This window comes from Chelonia mydas, chromosome 1, assembly GCF_015237465.2.
Source record: "Chelonia mydas isolate rCheMyd1 chromosome 1, rCheMyd1.pri.v2, whole genome shotgun sequence".
Taxonomy (NCBI): Eukaryota; Metazoa; Chordata; order Testudines; family Cheloniidae; genus Chelonia; species Chelonia mydas.
Genome location: NC_057849.1, coordinates 317,759,918 through 317,772,632, shown reverse-complemented (window position 1 = coordinate 317,772,632; position 12,715 = coordinate 317,759,918). Strand labels below are relative to the sequence as shown.

Below are 12,715 nucleotides of genomic sequence, written 5' to 3'. Positions count from 1 at the left end.
GAGACTAACCAATTTATTTGGGCATAAGCTTTTGTGAGCTACAGCTCACTTCATCGGATGCATACTGTGGAAAATACAGAAGACGTTTTTATACACACAAACCATGAAAAAATGGGTGATTATCACTACAAAAGGTTTTCTCTCCCCCCACCCCACTCTCCTGCTGGTAATAGCTTATGTAAAGTGATCACTCTCCTTACAATGTGTATGATAATCAAGGTGGGCCATTTCCAGCACAAATTCAGGTTTTCTCCCCCCCCACACAAACCCACTCTCCTGTTGGTAATAGCTTATCTAAAGTGATCACTCTCCTTACAAGGTGTATGATAATCAAGGTGGGCCATTTCCAGCACAAATCCAGGGTTTAACAAGAACGTCTGAGGAAAGGGGGCTGTGGGGGACGGGTAGGAAAAAACAAGGGGAAATAGTGTTAACCTATCCAACTATACTCTTAGCCCAGCAGAAGCAGCTGTCCTATCTCTGGGCCTCTCCTTCTGCCCCTCCACCCCCACAAACATGATACAGTTCTGTGGTGACCTAGAATCCTATTTTCGACGTCTCCGACTCAAGGAATATTTCCAACACACCTCTGAACAACATACTAATCCACAGAGACCTCCCTACCAACACTACAAAAAGAAGGATTCTAGGTGGACTCCTCCTGAAGGTCGAGACAGCAGACTGGACTTCTACATAGAGTGCTTCTGCCGACGTGCACGGGCTGAAATTGTGGAAAAGCAGCATCACTTGCCCCACAACCTCAGCCGTGCAGAACACAATGCCATCCACAGCCTCAGAAACAACTCTGACATCATAATCAAAAAGGCTGACAAAAGAGGTGTTGTTGTCATCATGAATAGGTCGGAATATGAACAAGAGGTTGCTCGGCAGCTCTCCAACACCACTTTCTACAAGCCATTACCCTCTGATCCCACTGAGAGTTACCAAAAGAAACTACAGCATTTGCTCAAGAAATTCCCTGAAAAAGCACAAGATCAAATCCGCACAGACACACCCCTGGAACCCCGACCTGGGATATTCTATCTACTACCCAAGATCCATAAACCTGGAAATCCTGGGCGCCCCATCATCTCAGACATTGGCACCCTGACAGCAGGATTGTCTGGCTATGTAGACTCCCTCCTCAGGCCCTACGCTACCAGCACTCCCAGCTACCTTCGAGACACCACTGACTTCCTGAGGAAACTACAATCCATCGGTGATCTTCCTGATAACACCATCCTGGCCACTATTGATGTAGAAGCCCTCTACACCAACATTCCACACAAAGATGGACTACAAGCCGTCAAGAACACTATCCCCGATAATGTCATGGCTAACCTGGTGGCTGAACTTTGTGACTTTGTCCTTACCCATAACTATTTTACATTTGGGGACAATGTATACCTTCAAATCAGCGGCACTGCTATGGGTACCCGCATGGCCCCACAGTATGCCAACATTTTTATGTCTGACTTAGAACAACGTTTCCTCAGCTCTCGTCCCTAACGCTCCTACTCTACTTGCGCTATATTGATGACATCTTCATCATCTGGACCCATGGAAAAGAAGCCCTTGAGGAATTCCACCATGATTACAACAATTTCCATCCCACCATCAACCTCAGCCTGGTCCAGTCCACACAAGAGATCCACTTCCTGGACACTACAGTGCTAATAAACGATGGTCACATAAACACCACCCTATACCGGAAACCTACTGACCGCTATTCCTACCTACATGCCTCCAGCTTTCACCCTGACCACACCACACGATCCATTGTCTACAGCCAAGCTCTGCGATACAACTGCATTTGCTCCAACCCCTCAGACAGAGACAAACACCTACAAGATCTCTATCAAGCATTCTTACAACTACAATACCCACCTGCAGAAGTGAAGAAACAGATTGATAGAGCCAGAAGAGTTCCCAGAAGTCACCTACTACAGGACAGGCCTAACAAAGAAAATAACAGAACGTCACTAGCCATCACCTTCAGCCCCCAACTAAAACCCTTCCAACGCATTATCAAGGATCTACAACCTATCCTGAAGGATGACCCAACACTCTCACAAATCTTGGACGACAGGCCAGTCCTTGCCTACAGACAGCCCCCAACCTGAAGCAAATACTCACCAACAACCACATACCACACAACAGAACCACTAACCCAGGGACCTATCCTTGCAACAAAGCCCGTTGCCAACTGTGCCCACATATCTATTCAGGGGACACCATCACAGGGCCTAATAACATCAGCCACACTATCAGAGGCTCGTTCACCTGCACATCTACCAATGTGATATATGCCATCATGTGCCAGCAATGCCCCTCTGCCATGTACATTGGTCAAACTGGACAGTCTCTACGTAAAAGAATAAATGGACACAAATCAGATGTCAAGAATTATAACATTCATAAACCAGTCGGAGAACACTGCAATCTCTCTGGTCACGCGATTACAGACATGAAAGTTGCGATATTACAACAGAAAAAGTTCAAATCCAGACTCCAGCGAGAGACTGTTGAATTGGAATTCATTTGCAAATTGGATACAATTAACTTAGGCTTGAATAGAGACTGGAAGTGGCTAAGTCATTATGCAAGGTAACCTATTTCCCCTTGTTTTTTCCTACCCCCACCCTTTCCTCAGATGTTCTTGTTAAACCCTGGATTTGTGCTGGAAATGGCCCACCTTGATTATCATACACCTTGTAAGGAGAGTGATCACTTTAGATAAGCTATTACCAACAGGAGAGTGGGGTTTTTTTTTGGGGGGGGGGGGAGAAAACCTGGATTTGTGCTGGAAATGGCCCACCTTGATTATCATACACATTGTAAGGAGAGTGATCACTTTACATAAGCTATTACCAGCAGGAGAGTGGGGTGGGGGGAGAGAAAACCTTTTGTAGTGATAATTACCCATTTTTTCATGGTTTGTGTGTATAAAAACATCTTCTGTATTTTCCACAGTATGCATCCGATGAAGTGAGCTGTAGCTCACGAAAGCTTATGCTCAAATAAATTGGTTAGTCTCTAAGGTGCCACAAGTACTCCTTTTCTTTTTGCAAATACAGACTAACACGGCTGTTACTCTGAAACCTGTCATGATTCGGAACGTTTCCACTTATATGTATATGTGTGCTGGGTAGTTTTCCTATGGCTCTTTAACACTATGCTCTGTATTTCTGTGGAACGTGTCATTTCAGATCCCGAGAGCTATGGAGTAACCAGGCGTTGAGTTGAAGTTTGTGGGGATCTGGATGGATGATGTGTCCTGCGTCAGGAGTCAAGGCAGAGGCGGGAGCTTGCACAGTGGACAGACTGCCATGCGGAGAAGGTATGGATACCACATTTGTCGTGTTCATGTCAGGGCTACTAGGATCACTGTGGCCCCGTCCTGTTTTATCTTGTCAAGTACTTGGTGTATGAGGGGGATGGGGGAGGAAGGCATAGAGGATGGGGGCGTTCCACTTGATGAGGAAGGCATGACCCAGAGAGTGACGGCCGAGTCCTCCCCTGGAGCAGAATCGGGGGCATTTGGAGTTTTGTGAGGCTGCAAAGAGGTCTATTGTTGGGAGCCTCCACAATTGGAAGATATCTCGGATGGCCTGTGTGTTCAGCTCCCATTCATAGTCTTGATAGAACCTCCTCTCAGAGCATCTGCTCAGAGCATCGGCCAGGTAAGTATGATGCTATCATGTGGACGTTGTGTTTGATGCACGATTGCCAGAGGCACATGGCTTCCATGCATAGGGAATGTGATCATGCCCCCTCTTGTCTGTTTATGCAGAACATACTGGTGACATTGTCTATGAGGATCTGTATCGTTTTGTTTCGGATCCATGGCAGGAAGTGTGAGCAGGCATTACGAACCGCGCGAAGTTCCAGCAGATTGATATGAAGTTGGGACTCTGCTGTAGACCAGTGGGCCTATACAGAATACGTCAGTAGGTAAGCCTCCCAGCCTAGGAAGGACGCATCCGTGGTAATGGTAAGGGTAGGTGGATTCTGTATGAAGGGCACTCCGGTGAAGACGTTGTCTGGGTTGGTCCACCATAACAGGGAATCCATGACTACGTTGGGCATGGTGAGGAGTTTGTGCATGCTGTGCATGTGAGGAACGTACTATATACGTAGCCAGGCTTGAAGATAGCGCATGTGTAACCTTGCGTGATGGATGACACAGGTAACAGTGGCCATGTGGCCCAGAAGCTGTAGGCACATCCTGGCAAAAACCTGCGGGTTGTTCCATGCTGTTGAGACTAAGGTGGCTAAAGTCTGAAAGCGTTTTATCAGAAGGGAAGCAGTTGCTTCGAGGGAGTGGAGGTCCGCCCCAATGAATTTGCTGGACTGGTGTTAGGGTGGAATTTTGAAAGTTTATTTGAAGCCCTAAGGAGGTAAAGAGATGGATCATATGTTGGGTGGACTGTACGGCTGTCTGCAGTGTTGGTGCTTTCAGCAGGCAGTCATCCAATTACAGGAATATCATTATGCCCTCTCTGTGTAGGTGGGCCGCTACTATGGCAAGTACTTTGGAAAATACCCTCGGCGCAGTGGAAAGGCCGAAGGGTAGGACCTTGTACTGAAAATGGTCCTGTGCTACTGTAATCACAGAAATTTCCAATGCAATGGGTGGATGGATATGTGAAAATACATGTCCTGGAGGTTGAGGGCTGAGAACCAGCCCCACTCCAACGCTGGGATTATAGTGCTTAGTGTGACCATTTTGAATCTTTGTATCTGTACAAATTTGTTGAGTTGCCTTAAGTCGAGAATAGGTCTCCAACCTCCTGTTTTTTTCTGCATGAGAAAGTAGTGGGAATAGAACCCTTTCCCTCTGTACTCCGCTGGTACAGGTTCTACAGCTCCCAGGGATATAGAATGGTTCACCTCTTTGCAAAGTAGGTGTTCGTGAGAGGGGTCCCTGAAGAGGGACGGGGAAGGGGCGTGGGTAGGGGGCTTGGAGTAAGGGGGATGGAGTACCCAGTTTTGGTGATTTCCAATATCCATCTGTCCTTGGTGATGGAATGCCAGATAGGGTCAATTGGGATTTGGCAATTTCCAAAGATTTTGCCATTGGTAGATGGAGCCAGCATTGAGAACAATGGGATTCTCGAGCCCTCGACCAAGACTTCAGATCTGCTGTCTGGAGATTGATGGTTGGGAAGCAGTAGTCGAGGAGACAGATTGCCTTCTCCTGGGGGTTTTCTGTCTGTAGCTCTGCTGGTTGTAGAACCCGTTGCGCTGAGTGTATGAAGGGATTTGGAATCGCTGCTGAGTTTGGTAATTGGTTTGTCGTCTCTTGTTCCTATGTGTGTGGATACCTAGGGATCGTAAAGTGGCCCTGGAGTCTTTCAGTGTGTGTAATGACTCATTGGTCTTGTCTGCGAAGAGCTCGGCACCTTTGAACGGTAAGTCCTCTACAATGGACTGTACTGGCTTTGGAAAGCCAGACAGGTGAAGCCAGGAAGCTCTCCTCAGCAGGGGAGGCTCTACCAATTTTGCCACCCGAAGCAGTTGCCACCAAATTGCTGCCGCCGCCGCAAGCCGCTGTGGTGGGAAGAGCAGCGGAGCTGCCGCCGAATTGCCGCCGTGGGACACGGACTGCCGCCCCATTGTAAATGCTGCCCCAAGCACCTGCTTGGAAAGCTGGTGCCTGGAGCCGGCCCTGCTCCTCAGAACAACCCCTGTGGCTATGGATCTCGCTGCGGAATCAGCAGAGTCAACGGCGGCTGGAAGCACTGTTCTAGTGATGAGGTCACATTCTGTAATGATGGCTTTATATTGCTCTCTTTTGTCTTCAGGAATAACGTTTGTAAATTCGGAAAGGCTGGCGTAGTTATTGTGATCGTATTTTTCCAGTAGGGCCTCAAAATTGGCAATTCTCAACTGTAACGTTGCAGCTGAGTATGCTTTGTGACTGAACAGATCAAGTTGTTTCCAGTCTTTATCATATGGGGTATTCATATAGTGTGCTTGCTTGCCCCTTTCATTTACTGCGTCAATAACCAGTGAATTTGGCGTTGGATGTGAGAAGAGAAATTCAGTGTCTTTGGCTGGTATGTAACATTTCTCATCAGATCTTTTACAGGTAGGTGGAATCATTGCTGGGGTTTGCCAGAGTAATTTGACAGGATCCATAATTGCCTCATTCACGATGGCGCGATTCCTGGATCTCTTCCAGAGAGATGTCAAGGGAAGCTGCCACTCTCTTGCAGAGGTCCTGAAACTGCCTGAAATCCTCCGTTGTGGTGGGAGGTGGAGGCATAATTGAGCCACCGGGGGGGGGGGGGGGGGAGGAAAAATGAGTGTCAGCTATGTCATCTAGGTCTGAAAATTCCTCCTGTTCTTTGGCCCCCTGTTCGGGGACACTAGGGGGTGCATGTGAGGGCAGCACAGGTGGTTGGTGTGCACCAGTTGCGGGCAGAGTGTTGGGTATTTCCTGTTGTTGTTGTTGTGGGTTTGGTGCCCACGGTTGCCAGAATGGCCATTCTGGTTGGAATGGCATAGGAGGTATCCAAGGCTGGCTGAACCAGGGTTGGTTTGCAAAGTTTGCAGAGAAGCCAGTGGCTGGTGGTGCCTGTGTGGCAGGACTACTTACAGGAGAGGAATGTTGAGGCAAGCCTATCACGTCCTCCGCACTATAGCAGTGTGTTCGACTGTGGAGAGCTGGGCTGGAAAAAAGCCCTGTGTATCAAGGCGACATTGGTACCGAGGAGGGGGGACTGAGGTACTGATGAGACAGATAAGTCTCTGTGGTGCAGGAGTTGCTGTGATGAGGCCAGGGTCGGTACCAGTGTGATAGGGGAACACGGTACCGTATGCTGCATTGTATTCACAGGTGTCTGGCTGAAATTCATAGTGCCAACAGTAGGTGGCAGCATGAGCGCTGAAATGTTTGGTACCGAGGGTTTACTGGCTGTTGTAGGTGCCAAGACTTGGGGTTTAACTTTCCCCTTAGCGCTTGTGGAAGAGCTCGAGTGTTTAGGAGCTCTCTTCTTTTTGGTACCGGAGGGCCCCGGTGTGTCGGCCGGGGATATAGCCGGTGTTACCAGCTTGGCTGCTATCAGAACGCCTTTTCCTAGATGACTCCGAGGCCAGGGATGTGGTCTCCGTCTCTTTGCTACCCTTTTGGCAGCTTGGTTGGGCTGCTTTGCCCTTGAAGAGGGGCCTTTGTTCGACGCGGCCGTAGGCGATTTCTGGCCAGGAGGAGTTCATACCTCCTGGTCAGACACCGGGCAAAGAGATTTCTCCATGAGGAGAAGCTTCAGCTGTAAATCTCTTGCCTTTCTTGTGTGTGCTTTGAGGTTGTGGCAGTGCAGGCACTTTTGTTATATGAGTCCCTCCCCGAGACATCAGACGCACTGTGAGTGGCCGTCTGAGAGCGGTGTTGACAGCCGGCAGGTAGCGCAGCGTTCAAAGCCTGAGGGGGCAGGCCTGCCCCAGAAGGAGCGTAGTCTCTCAGTTGTATGGAGAGAGAGATGGCTGTAGATCTGCTGCAGTCGCTGGGTAAATGAAACTTAGGGTCCTATCAGGAAAATACTTTTTTTTTTTTGAGACAGGGCAAGAGAAAAGGGAGATAGTATTTCAATGAGGACTATTAACTACAGGTAAAAAGGGAACAGAAGAGGGAATTAAGAGTAACTGCCAGGTGCTCTGACTCGAGCCAACGGCAGTAGAGAAGGAAGTGTGGGGGGTGGGTTGGCTGCACAGCATCAGTTAACCGCCTGAGGCAGTGCGAGACGGGGTCTGCGCATGTGCGGCCCAACCGGGCACTGCTACTTTAAATCTCCGGCTACACGCACAGGGCGCATCAACACCTAAAGTGGAGCACCCACAGGTCAGCACTCGAAGAAGAACCAGACCTTTCCTTTTGCCTTTGGCTTTCTCAGCCTACCTCTCTCCCCAAAGCCTGCAGGGGCACCAGCCACAATGCCTCAGGAGGGGAAACAGTTACGAAGGGAAAACCACCCCAGAAGCCCTGGGACGGAGCTGGGCATTAGCCTGACATCTCATGGAGCCCAATAACCAGAGATTTGAAATGAGAGTATGGAATTTCCCTCAGTAAAGCAGCAGGGAGGACTGGCTGAGCCACTATGGGGGCAAAGCAAATCTAGTGGGAACTTCAGAGGCAGGGCTTTCTGCTGCTGCGAGCAGCCTGAAGTGCCCATTGTAAGGGAGCTGTGGACATTAGGCATGGTGAAGAATTATCTAATATTATATTTGATATCTCAGAACCGTGTGAAGGCATCCAGAATAACTGTTTGTAATTTTCAAGCAAAAAACCAGCTTATACTGGTTTGCTGCTTGGAATGTTCTAGAAGGAAGAACCACAGCAGATAACTACATGGGGGAATCAATCTAGAGGTTGTAACTGAACCAAATGGTAAGATGCTCATACATGATCAAATCAGATTGGTGCAATCTGTGGCCCTGACTCAGCAAGCTCATCTGCATGGACAGAGCCCCGTGCTTGTGCGGAGCCCTATTAACTTAATCATAATAAGAAATGGATTCATAGATTTCAGCATTAGAAAGGCATCAGGTTTCAGGAAAGGACATCTTGGGAGAATACAACATGTAGTATCCAGCTCGCAGATATGCCTATTGGCATATTCAAAATGAGGCTGGATGCTACAGGGTTATGCACAAGCTAACTTAATAGGTATTTCCTCTTTCTAATTTCTATGCTCAGCAACCTTCCTCAGAAGCATAACCAAAGATTTAAAATCTCGCAAACAGTGCTACTTTGGTGATAAACATTCTTAGAGTTTTTCAAACTTTCTGTTTCACAGGAGAGTGATTGTTATCAGTACAAACATTACTTCTGTCTGCATTTTCAAACAACTCCTTTACAAACGATAGGAAATGCTACTCAAAAGTTCACCCATTTCTACTTCAATGCTCCATGAAAAATAAATAGCAAGAGCAGGAATACAAATTAAAAATCTTAATTTATTCTCCTTTCATCTGTGCTGCAATTCCAGTGTTCTGCACATTAATAAATACATATTTTGTTAAAAAACCTCCAGTGTCTAACCTGCCATAAAGTTTTAACAAGTCATAAAAATAGGTTGTAATTTTTCTGTCATTAATACAACTGACACATTTACTGAAACAGTTCTGATTGAAATAAAAACTAACTACATCTCACTGGGGCAAAATATACATACACAGATGCAAAATGGTTAACACAGGTTGTACACGGTATCTGAGCAGAGTCAAGTGTGATAGACACTTCAACATAAAAAACTTTTCAATCAGAAAATTTCACGCAGTATGTTGCATAATTTTTTTTAAAGAGACAGTATCCTTTCCCCTTTCCAAAGGCCTCAAGTAGATTTAAAAATGCATAAGGATATAATAAAACCAATATTACTACAGTATATGCTTTTTTTTTTGGTTAATTTCCTGCATTTTATCCAGCCTGATGTATTGTTTCTGTTTCTTCTTTCTCACATGCACATTCATACAAAGGAACAGCTAATAACTTTTCAAAATGGTAACTATGAAAAATTACTATCGTATGAAATACATAACACTAAGAAAAGGTAGATAACAAATGTATCATTTTCGTAAGTGGAATTTTAAGGACTCATTTTGAGTCATATATTCAAGCCAAAAGGAACTGTTAACAGAAACATTTCCCTACATATTTATTGTGGACTATTTTTCACCTTTTTTTTTTTTTTTTGGTAAACATTGTGAAAAGATGAGGTTGGCAGACACTACACATGTTTCTTACACTTGTGAAAATATGTTTAGTGCGCATGAAACATGAAATTGTTTAATACTTGTGTTTGTATTGCAAAACAACAAGATAGCCAGGAATTTCCCAAACAGTTAAGAAATGAAACACAGATATCCTTAAAGACTCATGTTGCTGCTCCAGTTGGCAAAATGCTGACTTAGAGTAAACAATAAAAAGTAAAACAAAGCAGAAAGCCTCACACATGATTTGTGCAATGGGGAGCTGCACAAGTGTGTCCTCAGAACAAGACCCTTGTTTGTTGCTCAGTAGGAAAAATGTGATGAAAAGCTAAGTCAAAAGGTGACTAGCATGTAAATTACACAAGCTTTATTTTAAAAGGGAAATATTGTAAACCAGAATTGATTTCTCTCCAAGAACTGTTTTGAAATCTTTAACTAGCTGAAGATACGATGTCTTTTAGCTGGGAAATTCGATTTCTGTTCTTTTTAATGTAAACACCAAATAAAAAAATATGGGAGAAGAGGCCAAAACACCTTCAAAACAAATGAACATTTTTGTTGGTGTTTGTTAGTAGAGGTTATCAAAAATACACACTGCATCCTTAAAATATTCCATAATCTGGAAACAGAAACCTATAAATTATATTTATAAATTTAGACTCAACCATTTCACTGTAGTATTTTAAAAACTGCACTGCATTTTAGGGTGGCTTTGATGCAAACACGAGTTACATTATCAAATGCCAAATTCAAGTACAACTGTGCAATTTTTAATATAAAAAATAATCAAGAGCTCTTCCCATTGATTTCCTAGCATCAAATGAAGAATATCAGTATAAATGTAAAATATACAAAGGAACTTTTCCTTCTTTAGAGTCACCATACAAAATATATAAAATTATCTACAATTTTTTTATATTTATATATTTATATATATAAAGGACATTTTTTAAGACACTGTGTCCATCAAAGGCTAGTAAAGATGCTGGCATAGATAAGGAAGGGCACTTGGTGTGATATTCTTCTCTCTAGAGTTCATGAAGCTGAATGGTTCACACTGTAATAGAACAAGACCTCAGGAAGAGGCATCTTCGAGTGCTTTTCTTAATAATAATTTGACTTATTGTAGGTCCACTGGAGTAAAGACAATTTGTTCTCCTTGTGTAAGTCATTATGGGCTGCACACATTAGCAGTTCCTGCAGCATTGCTTTGAGTCTGTCAACACTTCTTATAATCATTCATCCATTGTAATGAGTCTCTGTTACATCTCCATGCATTTTGGCACAGTTACATATTCACACAGCCATTGAATATACCACAATGTAGCCTTATCATGCATGTCTTGGGCACTATTTTTCATGTATGAGCAGTCAGAAGTCTGCCATAGGAAGCAGTACCATCCTCATCCTCGATATGCAGCATCTCCTGTGAAATCCAAGGTACCAAGGAAGTGACATCACAGCAAGTAGTCCCCAGGTGGAAATGTCATCAGTATTTCCTGATGGTTCAAATTGAAGTTTCATTACTGCCTCTGTTCATGAGAAGAAGTAACCATGCAGGCTTAGGGTTAAATAGAGACAGGCAAACAATTCCAAGTGAAACTACCTATTCCATTTTAGTAAATTAACATGCTTCACCAAGTGCTTGCAAGGCAGAGGCCGCTCTTGTTACAAAGGACAAAATAAGGCAGAAGAAAGTTATTTACAGGAGATGCAGATAGAAATGCATTATGAGAGGAAGGCCTGTACAATGCATGTAATTGGTAATGTCTAGGAGGAGGCGTGCATTTCATAAACTACTGAAATCCTACATGGTGTTAGAAACTTTGCATTTCAAACAGACTCATGCCATAGTTTATACATAAACGGTACAAAGATGTAACAGTATATATATATATTCTTTAGCATTGTAGGCTGGCCAGATATTCCCTATGAGTGAATAATTCTACTGATAGCAGCAACTAGCTCCTATTAGTGAGTAATACTTAGGCTTGTTGGCTAATTGGGGAACATTCCCATAGCCAACTTTCAAAGATCAGAGGGTAACTTTTCAAATGGAGCTTAGAGAAGTCTGTGTACCAGTTTAGAGTGTGCGTACTGGAGCTGGTGGAGCTGGTCACGATGTCATGGTTAAGGCTGTGTTAGCGATTTCCTTATGAAAAGAATTAGGATATTTATTATTATTGTGGTACTTAAAGGAAAACTGAACATGTAAAGTAAAGTTTGGCTAAAGAAGGAATGTATAGGTATGTCATTTTCATCATCTGAACTTTGGACATGTTACTAGACATGATTACTAATGAAACAATCATTCCATGAATACCTGTTTTAGGAAAATCTGTGCTGTACTTGGGATTAAAATCTAGCTTTAGTTCATAATGGCAAATATATGCACCAATTTCAACCCAACAGATTTACTTCTGTTAACCACATCTATGATATTTTTAGGGACTGTAGTATTGTATGTCACTTTTCTCTCCAGCTCCCTGGACTTCCCTAACAACTCTACTCATCTTCCCCCAGCACTGTTCCCCCGCCATAGCCATGCCAAGCTCCTCATGCCTTTGACCCAGACTATCTGCTCCTTTCCCTCACACTGCTCCCAGCCCTCCTGAGATCCACTTCCTCAGGGCTCCTGCACCCTGACACTGCTCCTTAACTTTCTCCCACTGCTCTCAGCCTTTCTGGCATCCTGATACTTAGAACTCCCCCACCATGCTCCCACTACCCAAGATCTCCTCACTCTCGACTCCCCAGAGCATCCACTCTTTGGCCACAGACTTCCCTAGGTCTCCAAAGCTCCTACCCCCTAAATTTACCCTCCCCTTCCTCCCACTGCATGCAGCCCTCCACACTCCCAGCACCCCCACTACCCTCTCTCCCACAGGGACCATCCCTCCCTATCTTCCTGGAGTTCCTGTCCTACTCTGCCTACTGGTGCCCCCAACTCCCCGGGGCTCCTGCCGCCGACTTTCTACCCTGTCTGCACTAGACTCCCCAT

The 12,715-nt window shown here is 44.9% G+C and overlaps 1 protein-coding gene across 4 annotated transcripts in view; it reads right to left on the bottom strand.

The window, feature by feature from the left end:
• Positions 1–8,938: 8,938 nt before the first annotated feature.
• The window catches only part of CELSR1 (cadherin EGF LAG seven-pass G-type receptor 1), a 262,839-nt gene continuing 259,062 nt past the window's right edge, over positions 8,939–12,715 (bottom strand). For 3 of the 4 annotated variants that reach the window (XM_037901572.2, XM_043551104.1, XM_043551101.1), the window contains exon 35: positions 8,939–11,246. In XM_037901572.2, coding sequence (XP_037757500.1) covers positions 11,222–11,246 — 25 coding nt within the window. In that variant the 3' untranslated portion in view covers positions 8,939–11,221. The remainder of the gene's footprint in view (positions 11,247–12,715) is intronic. The other variant, XM_043551096.1, reaches the window with a different exon arrangement.